Source organism: Phaseolus vulgaris, chromosome 2 (genome assembly GCF_000499845.2).
Source record: "Phaseolus vulgaris cultivar G19833 chromosome 2, P. vulgaris v2.0, whole genome shotgun sequence".
Classification (NCBI taxonomy): Eukaryota; Viridiplantae; Streptophyta; class Magnoliopsida; order Fabales; family Fabaceae; genus Phaseolus; species Phaseolus vulgaris.
The window spans coordinates 49,111,081-49,130,400 of record NC_023758.2 but is presented as its reverse complement, the minus strand read 5'-3'; the positions used below and the strand labels follow the sequence as shown (position 1 = coordinate 49,130,400).

Sequence of the window (19,320 nt, the reverse complement as noted above, 5' to 3'; positions counted from 1 at the left end):
ATAAATTTGATTCCTAGAGATTGCTAAAAAACGAAAGTGGTGGATATTTCCTTTCATTTTCCAAACCGATATTTAAGGCCAAGTAATTAAGGCTGCATATATTTATCACCTTTATATAATTTTCACTCATATTTGTGAGACAAAAATATATATTACATTTTAGTTGAAAAAATGTTAAAGAGAAAAGTTATTAAAATATACACGGACACTGATACGATATGAACACACGGAGATAACACATGTATGTTTCAGTTTTTTTTGAAACAGAAGATGTTTCTCAGGATGATTTAAAAGTATTTTTTTCTTATTTTTATAATTATAATAAAAACTTATACAATAAATTTGAGTTTTTAGAAAATTAATATTTTTTTTTTTAGAATTACGTTAGAATCATGATAGAACCATTTTTTTTGAATTAGACACTTCACTTGTACATGTCCTACAAGTGTCGGTGTCTGATACATGTGTTCGAGATAGACACAGAAAAGTCCAAATTAATTTTCATGTATACAAAAATTTCATTGTATTTATGAAATTTCTCTAGCATATGGACATGGACCACACTTTGTCTAGAGAGTTTTCTCAATTAATTGTAAGCAACAAAACAATATAATGCTGGAGAATAGAATTGTCAAATTAATTAAAGTGGTCACATTCTGAAATTAATTAAGCAATATAATCATGATTTAATACTAAACCTCCCTCTATCTCTCAAACTCTCCGTATTCGCTTTTACTTTCAGGTTTCAGCCACTGCAGCTGTTTTCACTTCTTCAATCTTCATGTTTCAACCGCTTTCTAGTTAAATTAAATCATAGATTTTAACCCTTTTCTGATAAAACCTCAATTTGATCCAAATGACCCACTTCTAAATTCTCAATTTTTTTTCTTCTAATTGTAAGAACCTCAACTCCCAAGTCTGGAACAGAAAATGGCAGGCTCGGATCCGTCCAAAAAAGTGGCTGATAGATATCTGAAGCGTGAAGTTCTTGGTGAAGGTACCTATGGAGTTGTGTACAAAGCCATTGATACCCACGTAATCCCCCCAAACTTTCTTCTTCAATTATGCGAATTCGAGATTGAAGAGTCAATTTTTCCCCTATTCTCTTTTGTGGGTTGTGAGAATTGGATCGTTATTTTCACTTGGTGCAAAGAAAATTGCTGAATCGGAGTAAAATAGATATTGGTGCATGGCCTTAGAGATGTAGGAAGGGAAGATGCATTTATTTGCTTTGGGTTTCTGACTTTAATTCAAGGTGTTTATTTTAACAATTTGCTTTTGGGGTTTGTTACTTTATCATGTCTGCTTCAAGCAATTATTTATGAAGAAGGGTATGCTGTGTGTCATTGGGTACGAGGAAGTCGTAGTTCTTAACTTTTGTTTAGTGATCATATGAATACAAGCGGAGGGAAGCTTGAGAGCTGGAAAATTCTTAATTAGTTTCAGTATAAGTTTTGTAGAGTTATGACTTATTCTTTGTGTAACTTGCAAAAATGTATCCATGAGATAGGTATGCTTACTTTCATGGTTCGATGTTCAATAATGAATATGATAGTACTATTATGATGTGGTATTCTTATTCGAATTCATTGTGTTGACAGACAGGACAGACGGTTGCAATCAAGAAAATTCGGCTTGGCAAGCAGAAAGAAGGGGTAAATTTTACAGCTCTTAGAGAAATAAAGCTTCTTAAAGAGCTTAAGGATCCTAATATTGTTGAATTGATAGATGCATTCCCACATAAAGGGAATTTGCATCTTGTGTTTGAATTCATGGAGACGGACCTTGAAGCTGTCATACGAGACCGAAATATTTTTCTTTCACCGGCTGATACAAAATCCTACCTTCAAATGACTCTAAAAGGTCTTGCTTTTTGCCACAAGAAATGGGTTTTGCATAGGTAGAGTATGATGCGTGTTTGCTCGTTACAAAGTTGTTATTTGACTTAAGTGCTGAGCTCAAAAGTTTGCTTTCACATTTTCAGGGATATGAAGCCAAATAATTTATTGATAGGATCTAATGGACAACTGAAACTTGCAGATTTTGGTTTAGCACGAATGTTTGGAAGCCCAGATAGAAGGTTCACTCATCAGGTTTGCTTCTTTATATGGCATGTGGATCCCATTAAGTATGTGAGTTTTTAGCAGCAGTCAGTAATTTGAATTTAGGTTCTTTATCTAGGAGCTCATTTCTTTTGAACAAACTCAGGTTTTCCAATAAACTGTGAGCTTGAAAGTCAAATCATTCTGTTGATGTTCCTACTTGCCCCCAATTATTTTGCATTAAGTAGTGAAGTTTCCTATAATATGGAGTAGAGTTTTGCAGAATTGGAAAGGAATATACCTTATAGTCAGGCATGACTTATATGATGATTTAGTTTGAATTTGTATGCAATCCTTGGACCGTAATTGAGCAGATATCTTACCTTGGAATCTTTATTATTATTGCCTGCATAAAAGGTGAAGCCTGGGACAAAATGGTTAGGTTGTTGCCTTGTGATTTGGTAGTGGCAGGTTCTAGCCATGGAGACAGCCTCTTTGCACACAGGATTAAGAATTCATATACATATATGATATATCTAATCAAACCCTCTACACACCTAATGGTAGGAACTCATGAATTGGGATACTCTTTCTTTGCTTTTACATTTATGAAACGAGGGAAGATAATTGAAGACCTAAACATTTGAGCATTGAACTGGAAGTATACTAAATTCTGCTGAATCTTTTCTAGGACTGTGGTTCTCTATGGTAACTGAATATTGTGCTGACATTCATGGTGTAAAAGTGCTACCTGCATTGTATTGAACATGTTTCATCTCATGTTGTGTATTTTTCACTTTTTATTGGTGGAGAGGGTTTCTAGTTTCTACATTACATAACACTTGTGCTTATTATATATGCATGAATAGGTTTTCGCTCGGTGGTATAGAGCTCCTGAGCTATTATTTGGTGCCAAGCAATATGGTTCCGGGGTTGATGTCTGGGCTTTAGGTTGTATATTTGCTGAACTTCTTCTCCGTCGACCCTTTTTGCAGGTAATTTTTTTTTACATGATTGATGTTCTTAAGTAGATGGGCTTTGACATAAAGTGTAGTCCATTTATTTGGACATGCCATTCATTTAACTTTATCAAATAGTTGAAATTAAGTTTTATGTCTGAAATCCCTAAATCATTCAAACTGTTTCAACCGAGCTTGAATAAGGTCTGGAGCTGTCTGTGGGCTAAGATTTTTGTATTCATTATTTTTATTTGAGCTTCCATTATTCCTGCTCTATAACTAGCTTGTGTTAATACAATTTCCAAGATAGTTCATTGCATTGATTGTATTTCTTCATTTTCATTTTGTATTTAAATAATTAATCATGTTTCTTATTGTTTTTTTCACTAGTTTGTTACTATCACTTGGTAGGGTACAAGTGACATCGATCAATTAGGAAAGATTTTTTTGGCATTTGGCACTCCAACATCTTCTCAGTGGCCTGATATGGTATTCCTGCCTGATTATGTCGAATATCAATATGTTCCTGCACCCCCTCTGCGTTCTTTATTTCCTATGGCAACTGATGATGCTTTAGATCTGTTGTCAAAGATGTTTACATATGATCCCAAAGCTAGAATTTCATTGCAGCAGGCACTAGAGCATAGGTACCTGCCTTCAGCATCCCATTACGACACCAATAAATTTCTTTTCTCCATAATTAATCTCTCTTCTTCCACTTTAGGTACTTCTCTTCTGCTCCTCTGCCTTCAGATCCAGACAAGCTCCCTAGACCTGCTCCTAAGAAGGAATCTAAGGCTTCTGATTTCAATTTACAGGAGGGTCCTACTGTGTTATCACCTCCAAGGAAGTCTAGGAGAGTGATGCCAGGACGTGATGGGTTTGAAGGAAATTCCCAGCAAGCAGACAAGGTTGATGGCAGTTTTGGTGATTTCAGGCAGACAACTGATGATAATTCAGGCAAGAATGAATCAGCTCCAATGTCTGTAGATTTTTCTATCTTTGGATAAAACCTCCAAATAGACCTACAATTAACAGGTATAATAGTATTGATCACCCAATCAATTCAAAATGGCCTAATAGTTTTAAATTTTAACCGAGTCGAAAATAAAATGTTAACAAATTCAAAATGGCCTGAGTTCATTTGTATTGGAAGACAAAATGGCGAGGCTTATATAGAACCATATTAAAGAAACAAATTATATTTGTGGAAAAGTGCAAAATCGTATTCATACGATCTTCGGTTAGCGTTTGATTAATTGGATTGTTTCTTTATAGATTCCAGTACAAATGTTTTGTAGATATGTTTTCGGATATTCCTTTAACATGTCATCTAAGAAAAACAGTTCCTCCAATTCTATCAATTTTTAGAATACTCTTTTCTTTAATATCATTCAAGAAAATTTCGTATGTTAGAATTTTTTTCTGGCGAAGTTGCTGATTAACAATGATAAGATTGTAATATGCTACAAGACTATATGTTTAATGCTAACACAACATGTTGTAATCCCCAAGTAGTGGAAGAATGTATCAGTTGTTTGTTATCTTTTAGTTTCTACATGTAAATGGTGTTATTTAACTTTAGTTCCTTCGTTTTGTTCTGCAGTGCTGACAGAACATATTTAAAAAGAAAATTTCAACAGCCAGAATGAATACTCTGTGGCCAGCTAAGTCAGAGAAGCTTATGGAGGATTAAATACATTTGAAGAAAAGTGGTGAATTCTCAAAGGCTTGTTAGTATGTCATTCTTTGTCTCTGTTTCTCTGTGTGCCGCGACAACAAATATGTAACTGAAGATTAGTTGTAGTTCAGATACCTAAAAATAACTGCTATAGAAAAAAAAAATACTTTTAATATCACACACCAATTCTGTTTTTCTTGTACAGTTTTGTTCTTTACATTCTCAGAGAACTTGTATACTTGAATTCATGGAAAACATTGAGTGTGAGGGCATTTTCTTGAGCTGTTGCTGTATGTGGCGCTTGAGAAACAATAAATTTTGAGGAAACTTAATTTAAACATAAGTTTGTTATTGAACATATGAAATTTCTTATGCATGTGGAGGAGTATGTATGGTGTGTACTTTACTGGGTGTTCAGACTGTTGAAGTCCAATTTTAATTTGTTGAATGACTTTTACTTTTTCTTTTTGGTGTTTTTTTTTTTATATTTATTATAACGGTCAACTCTGATGATTCAATGATGATGATGACGACTATACACTACAAGAAAATCATTAAATGAAAACTGATTATACATATCAAAATAATTAGTTACTATTTGAGTAAATTAGACACTATTTTATAAACTAAAAAATTTATTGGTATCTAAATTAGTTTCTATTATTAATAAAATTTATAAAATAACTTATAAATGAGTATCTAACCCTTAGTTACCAAGGTTTTAACTACTAATTACTTTATATCCTAAATTAGTCTTTATTAGTCTTTTAGAGACCAATTTAGAATCTAAAATATTAGTAATTAAAATCTAGGTAGTTAATTTAGATATCAATTTAAATTTTTTATTAATAATAGAAACCACTTTATTATTAATAATAAAAACCACTTTAGATTTCAATAATTTTTTAGTCTCTAAATTAATATTTAATTTAGTTAATATAGTAACTAATTATTTTTTGTTTCTAAATTTGGTTATTATTTATTGATTTTTTTTTAGTGATAATATTTTTTCCGTTCGGATTTAAATTTAGCTGAAGTTTTTGATGGGGATGGGACGGGCATGAAAGAAATTGGTGGATCTTATGTAGGAGGCTACTTGACAGTATCACAACTTTGTTATAGTTAAGTTTACTGCAAAACATGTGAGATTTATTCATCACTTCATTAGTTACACTTACGATTTCACGATTTTCAAAAAGAAAACAAGAATTGAAAATAGTGTGTTTAAAAAGAGTATGTTAACAATTCTCTTTATTGAAATGATGATGAAATTCATTCTGAATTATGTAGTCATTTTGAGTGGTTATTGGCTGCAGGTATGATAAAACCTTTAACCATAAATTGGTTAAGGATTGGGTCATGCTTGGTTATAGTATTTTGTGCATGAATGATTAACATATAAACTAACATGGTAAGGTGAGCAAATATATTATAAGGGATCAATAATTTTATCCGTGGGTAAATGTAACAAGTAATTTCATAATTATTTCAAAAACCAACATAGATGAACAAAAGAGAAAGAAGAATGCAAAGGATATAAGAATAAATATTTATTCTATTTGTCTATATATTAAAATCAAAGCAGATAACTTGAATATATATAAACCGTACACCCATTTTATGTCTAACTAAAGAAAGAGAATGTAAAATAAAGAGCCAATAAATATTAGAATCAGAAAAGAGAAAATAAAGGTTAAAATCTATACAAAGTGAAATAACTAAGAATTAGAAAAGACGAAATTTATATTAACTTCTTTTTATAAGCCTTGTATCCATATCCTTTGATAATTCGAGAAGAACATCACCAAACTGACAATTTTCAAAGAAGACAAAGATGTTACATAGTAAAGAAACTTAATGCAAAGTTAGATTTTCTTGTCATGTGCAGAAACTATCTCCCTCATGCCCTGCTGTCATTGAACAGTAGACTCTTTCTTTAGCCTTCCTTGCCTGAAAAAAGAAAGGAGATTCCAGAAAAATACAACCACATCACCCTTCAACTCATCTAATAAATTTAAAGGAAGATGCAGCAGATATAACAGAAAGACTAAAGTTTACCTCTTGCTCCCAGTCAGTGCGTGCTGTAATTACAAAAAGGCATGACACCTGAACAACCAGTGCACATATGATCCCCAGCCAAAGCCCCTGTAAAAAGCAGAATCACAATTTTTTTTATGAAAATCACCTAAGTGAGAAGACTGATTCAGAATTTAATTTTTTGACTTGTTTACCTTCCCCCCAATGTGCATGACAAAAGAAAAATAGATAGCTGATGGAATCCCAACTAAATAGTATGATCCTAGATTAATCAGAGCCCCTTTCTTTTGCCAACCACATCCTCTAGCTGTGCCTGAGTTATTGAAACACAAAGATGTTTAGTCTAAAATCTAAATTATTAGCTACATACAATACAACATTCTACATTCTTATTTTTCAAGAAAATGAGTTACAAGCAACATTGTTCCAGCCCATAACAGATTTATTTGTATTGATCTCATAGTTTCCAACATGTTACAGAATTTTGTGTTGGAAGATTTACTATTCAGACATGCCTCTGCTAAGACAATAAATAAAAGAAACTGATATAAACAAGAAAAACCTGAAAGAACACACTGTAGTGCATCCAGGAAAATGGATAACGCAAGAATTGGCAACATGATAGCTACATATTGAACCACCTCCACTTCATTACTATATGCATAGCCCCAAATGTTGCGCATTAGTATCATCACTGCTCCAATTAATGTTCCCTCGGTAATGGCCATTACAAAGACAAAGTACACAGCTAACCGTGCTGCCCGTGGGTGACCTGCTCCTAGTTCATTTGAGACACGAGTGCTGCAAACAATCATGCAAAGTATAACTTCAACAACCACACCTATACAGAAGCAAAACACAAGTACTAATAGGAATATTACGAAGAAAAAATAAAACTTTGATAACTGCAAATTGAAAGACATCAGTTTACGACTGTGATTTGATCAATACAATATCAAAATTGTTCTATTTCAGTAAAAAGATGTTGGTCTTTCTAGTTATAATCTACTGCATGGTTGTCAACATATCAGTCCTCTTGAAAAAAATTGCAATAGCTACTCACCTTACAGCTCCACTGAGTCCAAAGGGGATCATCCAAGCAGTTGTCGAAGTATTCAGACTGATTAAGCAGAAATTGGAACGTTAAGAGCCAAAAACAATGTCAACTTTCATGTATGTGTAGCAACTCAAAACCAAGAAGAGAAAATAGTAAAACATGCATCACACTCTTTAACATACTCTTTTAGAACACTTATTATTATTGGCTGAAATATATTAGATATTGCAAACTTTTGTGAATATCACTTCTTATTTAATATGTTTTACTTGTGATTTTGCAATTTAAAAAAATTAACCAATGTTAGAGTGTATTAGAAACTGCATTTCTAGTTTTCTCCTCAATATAAAAATATTGTAGCGAAAGAAATGTTAAATATGATACAGTGATACTGACTAACCAGATAGAAAGCACTGATGCTTCTAACTTTGGATTTGGAAGAAGGCCAGAGAGGAGAACCATCATTTCAAATGACCACATTTCCAAGCTGTTCGGGATAATATAAACAAAAATTGGAAAAAGAAAATCAATATCTAAAGCAAATAACTGTAAGAGTGTTGATAAAAATGTATGAAGAGAATATACCAAACCATAACAGCTGAAGGAATTGCAAGTCTAAGAAAAGAAGGGATGCCATGCAATGCCTCTTTTGAGAATCCAGTCCATGTTTTTGAACATGAAGGAGAAAACTTGACATAGAGTATCAGGATCAAGACATTTATCCAGTAGGATATAGCATTTGCTATGGCAGCTCCTCTGTTCCCTAGTCCAAATTTGAATACCATAGTCCAACATATAGCAATATGCAGCAAAGTAGTGACTCCAGAGCTGAACACCATTGGAAATACTATATTTTGGGTTTGCAAAAATTTGTTCAGGCACTGAAGAAGGCCATAGGCAAAAAGGCTTGGAATCATTAGCCGAGCATATTGTCCAGCTTCTGCAGATATTTCAGGATCTTGGCCAAGGGCAGTTAGAATGGAACTTGTGTTTGCCCAAATAAATGCAAGGTGTATGCTAACAATCATAAGAACAAGCATAGCCCTCTGCATGTGTATGCCTAACATATGGTGCTGCTTTGCTCCATATGATTGGCCACACAAGGTATCTAAAGCACTAGCCACCCCCACCTATTTGAACAAAAAAAAAGACAAACATATCTCAGAGAAACAAATACTTACAAATTAGTATTTGAGGTTGTTTAGCACAATGATAATAAATAATAATTTTAGACTCTTTACTGGCTTAGTTATTCAATATTGCTTGGAGTTAAACTCACTTGCATTTTTGTTTTGTATCATAGAGTTTTATACAACTTGTTCAGCTACACATGCTATAACCAATACAACACACACAAAACCAATGAAAGCACAACTCACCAATAAGCTAAAACCAGTGACAGAGGCAAAAGAAGTAGCCAATGAAGCAGCAGAGAGTTGCAATTGGCCGAGATGCCCAACAAACATTACAGATATAATTTGTAGGGAATAATTTAATATAGAAACAGATACTAAAGGCCCTGCTAGCCATAACTGTTTCCTCACTTCTTCATAGAGTTCAGCTCTCTCTATTGCCTTATCCTTGTTTAGTTGTATACTATCAACTTTGAGCCTATCTTCCACCGTGATATGTATCAATGGAGATTGTATAGATGACTTTTGATCTTCTCCATCCATTGCTTGGTTGTGAAGAACAGAGACCAGGTAAAGACACCACAAATAGTAAACATGGTACAGAAAGAGTTAAAAAAGATATTTATAAGAATGACACAGATAGAGTAGTACACTTTTGTCATGCTTTTAGATATTTAACTTCAGTCTCTTTCGATAAATTCCTTTTGTCTCAGAAAAGAAAAATAAGTTAAAGAAATGAAACAAGTTTAAATTTCAAAGAACTTTATTTTTTATTTTCTTCTAACAGGCTAAAGGAGGTGATTGCAAGTGTGATCGATAATAGGCACAGTGATTTCTTGAAAGGAAGAGATTTTGTTACTGGATAAGACAGCTAGTTATTCTGTTTTTTTGTTATCAACAGAAAAAACAGAATAACTAGTTAAGGTGTTCTTGTCCTGTGACACATTTACTGCATCGTTTAATCTTCAAAGTAGATTATTAGAAAGGGTATGGCTGAGTTGAATTTTTTAGTAAACATGCTTGGAGATTGAAGTTCCATAGAAATGGACCATGTGGATAGGGTGATGTTTGGTGAGAAGTAGCGTATCAATGTTAGTTAGTAAGAGTTAAACAAAATGAGTTTTTGCAAAGGGGTTGAGGGAAGGAGATCTCTTGTCTCCTTTTCTATATAATACAGTAGTGAAAAGTTTTAGTAAGATGATGAGAGAAGTGATAGAGAAGGGTCTTTTCACTAGCTTTCGTAGTGAGTTGAAGTAGACTCAAATAAACCTTCTAAAATATGTGGATGATACAATGTTTTTGAGGGAAGAACCTTTAATGTGATTAGAGTTTGATGATGAGCTTTAAGCTTGTGGTAGGTTTAAAGGTAAAATTTCTCTAAAATCTCATTTGGTTGGTTCCCTGGAGTGGGAAGTAGTGTAGTTGAAAGGTATGCAAACCAGTTAAAGTACCTTTCATGCACCTTGGCCAACCTATTTGTGTGCTATGGATATGTGCTTACTAATTTGTCTAAACGGTTAGCCTCAAGGAAACAGATTACTTTCCCATCTTCAAACTATTGAGAGTGTAGTAAATAAAGCCTGAAAAACACTAACAAAGTTGATTTCACGAGTTGATTTTTTGAGACATAGTGATCACTATTCCTAAGTCCCCCAAAATACAACACTAACTTCTTGAAAATTGGTGTGAGGAAAAAATCACTAAAATACATCTTAAAAAATGAACTTTATGTTTAATTCAACTTTATAAAACTGTTTTATAAGGCGAAGTTTGCACCTACTTATATACTATGAAATGTCTTTATTTTTTGTCGACATGAAGATCTAACTTTGGTGACGTGGAAAATGTCTGTCTTTAATAAAGTCCTCTTATCAGAGTAAATATGGATGTTATTTTAGACAAAGAGTCTCTCTAGAGCGAAGTAACTGTCAAAATATGGAAGGTGGAGGGTTTTGGATGGGAAGATATTAAAGATATACAACTTCAATGGAGGGTTTTGGAGGGTGAGGATTGGAGGTTGTAGAGTGTGGTTTGAATGGTAGAAAAGAACATTGAGTAAATAATGTGTTTTTTCTTGAGGTTGATGATGAATGCTACAATATGAGGCATTATTGTTTCCTATTTTCCAATTCAAAGGAGGAGAAGATGTAACATGTTCTTTTTTTCCTTTAAGGTAAAAAGTTTCTATTGTTCTACCTAATTCAACCAACATCACTCATTTCTTCACATTACCAAAGCTATTTCTAGATGGTGCTATTTTAATGTGAATTAATTATTTGATTTTTCAGTAGGTTAGTAATATATATAGTTTATTACTTAATTTACAACTATTTAATTTTATTAATCTACTTACATTTATAAACTCACTAGCTTTTTTTTGCAATTTTTTATTTAGTTATTTTGAGTTGTGATTTAAATGTTGTAATGCATGAAATTAATACATTTTGAGAAAATGTTTTAATTAAAATTTAGCTTTCGAATATTTTTTCATTAACTATAATTTTAGGGTAAGTAATTAAAATTATGTAGTTATTTCTTCGGATTTTCATTAACTTAAAAAAATGAAATGCATGAACCAGAATGGTCCAAGCCCATGACCCATAACTTACGTTAGGGATAAGAAGAAATGAGTCCATTTTTTTGGTCAAATTTGCTATTCATGATAAGATTCTAAATTTATATTTTAACATTTATAAACCTTGAAATTTTTTATATTAATTGTGTTATCTTTTGGTGTAATAATAAACGTTCTATCTAATAACAATTAATATATACTGTATGTGATTATAAAATTATTTTATTTGTTAAAATTAAGATAGTAGTACATTTTTGTTTTTTAGTAGGACATTTACTTTCATTATTTTTGTTAGGAGATAGAGTCATTTGATTATATGATATATTTTTTTTTGTGTTGTACATTATTGGGAAAATTTTGATATACCCCAAGTATTTTATTATTTTATGAGATGATATGATATATTTTTCTTTTTTAAAAAAATATTTCTTTTAAATTATTAATAATTCTTGTCTCTATTTACCCTTATTTAATTCATGAACTATTTGATATTGTAAGATTTAATTGAAATGGAAATGGGAGAAGTGATATATTTGTAAAATAGATATAACTTCATACTAATATATTATTTATAATTTCTTCCTCCTTTTCTTCATTCTTCATGCAAAACCAAGTGTTAAAAAACTTTTTCTTTTCCAATATGCTCTTTTTCTTTCTTTAAACCAAACTAAGCACCAACTTTCATTACAGTTTCTTCATTTTTCTTCTTCCTCTAAAACCAAATTCAACCTCAGATTCAACATAATTAAAACACATTTGGCAGATTATGAAATTTTCTAGTCTCAATCCAACATTTTTCTTCAGCCATCTCACAAAAAATATACAAATATTTGACTTCAAAGTTAATGGAAGAACAACAAACTTTGAGTTGTTGAAGGCTTATACCAAAGAATACACACAATAATTCAATCTGCAACTGTACGATTTGATATTTATTAGTCATTAGTCAAGTGGCTCCTATTATTAATCAATTGTATTAGTTAAGATGGAAAAACAGAATTTTATAAAAAAAAACAAATTTTAATGGTTAAAAATGTCTTAAACAGATTAATTTAGATTAATTTGACCAATTCTCTCATTAAGTTGGCTTATCTTAATGTCACTTCTGAAAGTCGTATTAGTACATTAAATTTGTATTAATGATTACTGTTAAGAAAATAATAATTCATCATTCTGCACTATTAAATTGATGATGAACGACTACTAAAATTGAATAGTACAGGCATAACATCTATTTTCACGTTTTTCACGAATGATGTAATATGAAAAGAAAAACTAATTTTGAGAGAGTTGAATGAATTTTTTTGAACAGAATGTTTTCCATACACAAAACTAACATGTTTCTATTTTCTCACCTTTTTTAAAAATAAAACAAATTTATTTGTCGTACTGTTAAAATTTAATTACAGAAGAAACCATACTTTTAAACTCACTATTGGTTAGGAATAAGAGAACTATTGAAACTCTTTTCCGTCGGTCCTCATTTCTCACGAACGAACTTCTAAAATTCTCGCTTCTTTTTCTTCTTGTCTCCGTGAACTACCGGCTCAGATGGTACTTACAAAAGACACTCTAACGTTCAAGTCAAACTCCAGCCCTCAGTGTTTAGTACTAGATGATTACGTACCTGATCCTTTGGGATCTTTGTTTATTTATATAATTATTATGGACCCTTCATTATTAAGTCTGGTTAAGGATTTAATATGTAATTAAGAATGCAGTATTTAATGATTAGTTCATAAGTTTACAACTTTGGGTGTGATGGTCTTGGTCGACTTAGACCGGACGCTGGACTTCGATTCGGTCGTACGGACTGACTGCTACACTCACTATAGAGGGTTAGGAGTTTATGTTTTGTACATAAATTCATATTACAGAAACAGTCATGTTTAATCTTCAGAGGTGCATTAGTTACTGCAGATTAGACATAGTTCACCTAAAGTCTGTGTTTGAGATTGACTTGTGTTTACTGAAAGGAGAAAAAGTGGTGCATGGGGTTAATTAGCTTGCACTAGCTTCTAAGAAAGTAGCAGCATAACTCCAAAAAAAGTCATGGGAAAATGCTAGGAAAGTTGGGTTTGCATTAGCCACCACAAGTGTCCAACGTATACCAAAGTAGACAATTCAACCACGTAAACTGTTCTTTGTTCTTGGAATATAATGATTGGTCTTACTAACTAATAAACAAAACAAGCATCTCATGATTCATGATTCTCACACCAAAGTTTACTTCTCCTACTACTCTTTGCTTTCCACTATAAATACCACACACCTACCTTCTCAATATGCATAAACACACACACTCACACTGCAAACAGTAAGATATACTCAAAGGGACAAGAGAAAGAAGTAAGAGATGGCAAACTTCCCAGTGATCAACTTTGAGAATATCAATGGTGAGAAGAGAAAGGCTACCCTAGAGAAGATTGAAGATGCTTGTGAAAACTGGGGATTTTTTGAGGTACCCCACAAAAATATATCTCTACATTTGCAGCCTGAAGTTTTCTTCATGTTCATTTTAACCAAACTAATGATGTTGCTTTTCTGATTGTAGTTGGTAAATCATGGAATACCCCTTGAGCTTTTGGATAGTGTGGAAAAGTTAACAAAAGAGCATTATAGGAAAAGCATGGAGCAAAGGTTCAAGGAGGCAGTGGCAAGCAAGGGGTTGGAGGGTATCAAAGGTGAAATGAAGGACATGGACTGGGAGAGCACCTTCTTCTTGCGCCATCTTCCAGATTCCAACATCTCTGAAATTCCTGATCTCAGTGAAGATTACAGGTAAGGAAAATTCAAAACTAAGATATATGCATGCATGAAGCCAGGACACTCTTCTTAGTAACGTGTCCGTGTTAGATACTCGTAAGACACCGACACTCATATGACACTCGTATCAGTGTTTGTTTCAGTGTTTGTGCTGCATAAGAATATTTTAACTAACATAAGTAACAAAACCATGCTGCTTGTAAATGTGTGATTTGGCTGACGAAATTGATAATGTGATAACTCATGCTGTCTACATAAAACACAAAGACATGGTTTTAACTAGATGAGGTATGATACAGGAAGGCAATGAAGGAATTTGCACAAAAATTAGAGAAACTTGCAGAGGAGTTGCTAGACCTTTTGTGTGAAAATCTTGGATTAGAGAAGGGGTACCTGAAGAAAGCCTTCCATGGATCAAAGGGTCCAAATTTTGGCACAAAGGTAGCAAACTACCCTCCATGTCCAAAGCCAGAGCTGGTGAAGGGTCTTCGTGCTCACACAGATGCAGGTGGGATTATCCTTCTCTTGCAAGATGACAAGGTCAGTGGCCTGCAGCTTCTCAAAGATGGTCAGTGGGTGGATGTGCCTCCAATGCGCCACTCCATTGTTGTTAACCTTGGTGACCAACTTGAGGTACATTCTTACACTATATGCTATGAGACTCGAATACGGCTCTTAAATGGTATGTCTGTGTCAGAGACACATATCTAAGAATATTTTGATGGAACAGGTAATCACCAATGGAAAATACAAAAGTGTGGAGCACCGTGTGATTGCTAAAAGTGATGGGACTAGAATGTCCATAGCCTCATTCTACAACCCTGCAGGTGATGCTGTTATCTATCCTGCACCACCATTGTTGGAGAGAAAAACAGAAGTGATAGACAAAGTGTACCCAAAATTTGTGTTTGAGGATTACATGAGGCTCTACACTACACTGAAGTTCCAACCAAAGAAGCCAAGATTTGAAGCTATGAAAAGTGTGAACACATATTAGTTTTGTTCCAACTCAAACAGCTTAATTGGAGCTGTGCTATACTATACTGCTAGAAGAAATTTTATTGATTTGAAAAAATTGGGGAAATAACCTGCTATTAAGCAGGAAATATTGGTTGTTTAATTATTCAATTCAATTTCAAATAATATGCAACATTTTCTACACGTTCTATCTTAACCTTGCTGGGTCCACTTCACTAAATTTGTAAATATTGATTATGACATGAGCACTCAAAGAAATGATTAAATAACTCATTTCGAATGTAATACAGGAATTCCCAGAAGTTCATAATAGTATCTATGTTCCTTTAAAATTTAAAGCTAAGTACAGTAAACATTAACTCAATATATGATAGTTCACCACCAGCACATCAAAAATAGAAATGGTAACTACTAGAACTGCATTTTTTATATTGGTCCACCAACTTAATAATGCTCAAGATCAGATTACAACAGTATTTAATTCATCACAAAAATTATTGAAACAGTATTTTGAGACATGTTTCAACCAAAAGAATTAGTGGTAACAAAACTTGCCAACTTTCATCTAAATATTTATCAGACTATGTTCTCTGGTGTTATTGATTCATAGACTCTGTTGTAGCCTTGCTTCTCTGAATATGAAACTGTATTTGTACAGAGAAAGTGGTTCTAAATAATATCCGATATTAGATGTAACAATTGTAGAGGCGTCGCTCCATTGTTCCACAATACTTTACTCCTTCCTTCCGACTTTAAGACTCTATCTCCTTAATTTCTCAGCGCTCAGTTAGTTGGACTTGAAAAAACTCCGATCAAGTAAGTATTATGTGTTAAAAGAGTGTAAAGTAAAACTGATAAAAGTATACCTTACTCATTTGTAGAGAGTTTATTTATAATATTTAGTCATAAATCCTCTATTATGATAGACCAAATCTATCAAATATCGTGTTAACTTATTTCTAAGAAGGTTCCTTAATTTTTTTGGAGGTTACCTGGATTTGGTGGATGTATTCTTGATTCTTAGAGAGTTTCTGCAATTGTCTTAACTGTTACTTATTATAACTTTTTAAAATGTATTTTAATTTGGTCGGTCAGTCACCAAGATCGAGTGAGATGTCTTATCCATGATGGTGGTTTACCAAGAACACATGCAGAACAGAATTGAATATCATTTGAGCAGTGAATGTTACATTGCAGAAATATTTGTTTAAGCGTACCAACATTACAGTGGCCAAAACGTTCATGCCACAAATTAAGTATTGTTTACAAAGCAAGAACAAGGTTGTGATTAATGCATCAGAAAAATTTCAGAGAGAAAGTGTGTGTAATGCATGTGATTGTATTCATAAAAAAGTCATATTACAGAGTAGAGAGGGGAGCAGCTTATATACAGAGAACCCAAACAGTATGGGCTATGTAGTTGGGCCCGTAATAGCCAAGCTATTCTAAACTTGCCAAGTTCTTCCTACACCCAATTTTTTGAACCAGCACCTACATGGTTTCAAATTTCCGAAAAGGTCCTTAATTCTGAAAATTAAAATCCAGCATTAAAAATAATACATTTTGAAAATATATTGTGTTCCAGAATTAATTTTCTTAGTACAATTTTTTAAATTAAAAAATTATCCATAATGTATTTTTTTCCAGAAAATATACAATTTCACATTCATGAAATTAGTTCTCTTTATATAGAAATAAATTTATGTTCTGAAAATTATTTTTCTAATGTAGTAAAATACAGTTATATTACATTGAATTTATTCACAAGTTATTGGTCAGAATGCTATTATTAGATTTAATTTCTCTAAATAAGGATTCTTTTAAATAAAAACCTATTAGATTTAATTTCTCTAAATAAGGATTCTTTTAAATAAAAACCTATTACATTTAATTTCTCTAAATAAGGTTTTGAGTCTTAACCTTTTAAATGAATAAAAAACATAATTAAAATGAAATATCTTGCTAAAAGTTTTTGTTTTTTTCGTTTTTATCTTTTTAAAGTTGAAAATCACTTTATCTATATAACTTGGTTTTTCATTTAATTTTGACACATGACGCAATCAAAGAAAATTTTAAAATATGCAAAAATATATATGTTATTAATATGTCTAAAAAAGAGTTAGAAACTTCAAACAATTTCAATTTTTTGGATTGATAAAAATATAAAAAAAAAATTAAAACAAAAAATATATATTTATTTCATAAATTCCAAAAACAAAATAACTATTTTTATTTAGTATCAATTTAACCTTGAAAATTTTCAACAACAAAATGTTCTTAAACTTTAACAATAGAATGCAATTACCACATACACAGGAACTAAATCAAAGTACTGAATAGACAACTTTCGTATTTTATTTTTTATCCATTTTTAATTTTTAATTTTTTTAAATGGTATAGTTTCATTTGATATTTTGTAAAATAAAAAAAAAATTGCTCCAGTATTACATGTAGGATATTTATTGAAATTTAATATAACTGAAGTCATACATATAAAATACAACTCCAATTTAATATACAAATTAAAATAAAAACTGAAATTGTATAATATAAATACAATAATCCAATTTCAAAATAATTTTTTACTCATTTAAAAAAATATAAAATGAAATTACACTATTTGTAGAAAAAAACCACCAAACAAAAAAAGTAAGTGTGATTAAAAATTCCTTATACCACGCTGACATATTATAGAATTGGAGTTCATGAGGTACACTCGTGTTTAATTTAACTAAATAATTTTAAAACCAACATTGTGAATAACGTGTTAGGTACTACGTTTCTTAATTAACATCACACCAAAAAAATGTATTTCTAAATTACAATCTATACAAATTTTACATTTTGTTGCGAATACGTAAATGTTACGATTGTGTTTATTTATTAGATACTCAAATATCCTTAATTTAATTCTTTTTAGGTACATGAAATATTGGGAATTAACAAAATAAAGCATGTGGGATTTAACTAATGCAGCATGTTTTATCTTAACAATTAGAAAGGATTATTATAGTTTATGGTGGTGAGTTCTAATCATTAATATGTTTAAATTTAATTATAAAAAAACTTATTTTTTAAAAAATATAAAAAAATAATAATCAAATACCTTTAAATGTGAGTTAAAACATAAAAGAATAAAGTGAGTTAAAACTTAAAAGAATATATTAGTTTCAAATATCGATGATTTCATGGTTAGAGATTCCGACTGTAGATAAGAATAATATTTTATAATATATAAGTAAATGTAAACCTCACTTTTTAAATCGATTTTGTTAGCTTAAGTTAAATTTAAAAATTTACATTTTTAGATAAAATCAGAGTATATCCTAATTTCACTTTTTATTAAAGTTTATTATAATAAGATTTTGTTGAACTTAAAAGTGACGTGTTAGAGATTTAAATCATCGACTAATGCTGGTATTCTTTTACATTGGTTATAGAATAACTTACATAGATTTTTTACTCTATAATCATAAATCTTATTTCTCAACTAGATTTAATTAACGATAATTGTAATAAGTGTTTTGTAATTACAAAATGTCACCCTCATCTTCATTGAATTTCAATGTGGAAAACTTGCTGAAAAAGAAAAAACAAATTAAATTTAGTCATTCGTATTTTTTTTCTTAATTAATGCAGAAAAAATAGAACATGCATCGCACGCACGTATGGTACATATTAATCCTACAATTTGGTACCTAACATTGACTTCTAAGCATCAAAATTTGAAGGTCAAGGATTTGTTGAGTAAATTCTAAATGTTTTTAAATTTTATATTCATGAATGCGTGTTTGTGTGAGTGAGAGAAACAGAGAAACAGAAACAGAAAAAATGAAGTTTATTTTATCAGATTTATATATGATCATGTCTCAACTTGCTGGGGTTGTTGCATTTTCCACGTCATTAAATCCATTAATAATTATTACTTTTAGAACTACCTCTCTCTATAATCAAATATTTTTATTATTTTACTCAAGAAGTGATCAAACATAGAATACAAAGACTCCATTACCATCACTAATCATGCACCCCACCAAAAACCAGAACAAGAAAAAATACTCAAATTGTTAAAATGTCTTGCTCTATGCTACC

At 31.5% G+C, this 19,320-nt stretch overlaps 2 protein-coding genes and 1 pseudogene across 2 annotated transcripts; 2 read left to right on the top strand and 1 right to left on the bottom strand.

Annotated features, from left to right (window-relative positions):
* Nucleotides 1-668: 668 nt before the first annotated feature.
* LOC137813008 (cyclin-dependent kinase D-3-like) lies at nt 669-5,058 on the top strand (annotated as a pseudogene).
* Nucleotides 5,059-6,407: 1,349 nt separating this feature from the next.
* Nucleotides 6,408-9,499, bottom strand: LOC137813007 (protein DETOXIFICATION 16-like). Its single transcript, XM_068615284.1, has 8 exons — nt 9,156-9,499; nt 8,362-8,906; nt 8,177-8,263; nt 7,783-7,839; nt 7,282-7,520; nt 6,914-7,032; nt 6,741-6,827; nt 6,408-6,632 (listed from the first exon to the last, which is right to left on the bottom strand). The coding sequence occupies exons 1-8, from the start codon at nt 9,450-9,452 to the stop codon at nt 6,561-6,563; spliced, it is 1,503 nt and encodes a 500-aa protein (XP_068471385.1). The 5' UTR covers nt 9,453-9,499; the 3' UTR covers nt 6,408-6,560.
* Nucleotides 9,500-13,668: 4,169 nt separating this feature from the next.
* LOC137813006 (1-aminocyclopropane-1-carboxylate oxidase-like) lies at nt 13,669-15,411 on the top strand. The gene is made up of 4 exons (XM_068615283.1): nt 13,669-13,945; nt 14,039-14,265; nt 14,550-14,883; nt 14,981-15,411. Exons 1-4 carry the CDS (start codon nt 13,841-13,843, stop codon nt 15,245-15,247), a joined length of 933 nt encoding a protein of 310 aa, XP_068471384.1. The 5' UTR covers nt 13,669-13,840; the 3' UTR covers nt 15,248-15,411.
* The last annotated feature ends 3,909 nt before the right edge of the window (nt 15,412-19,320 follow it).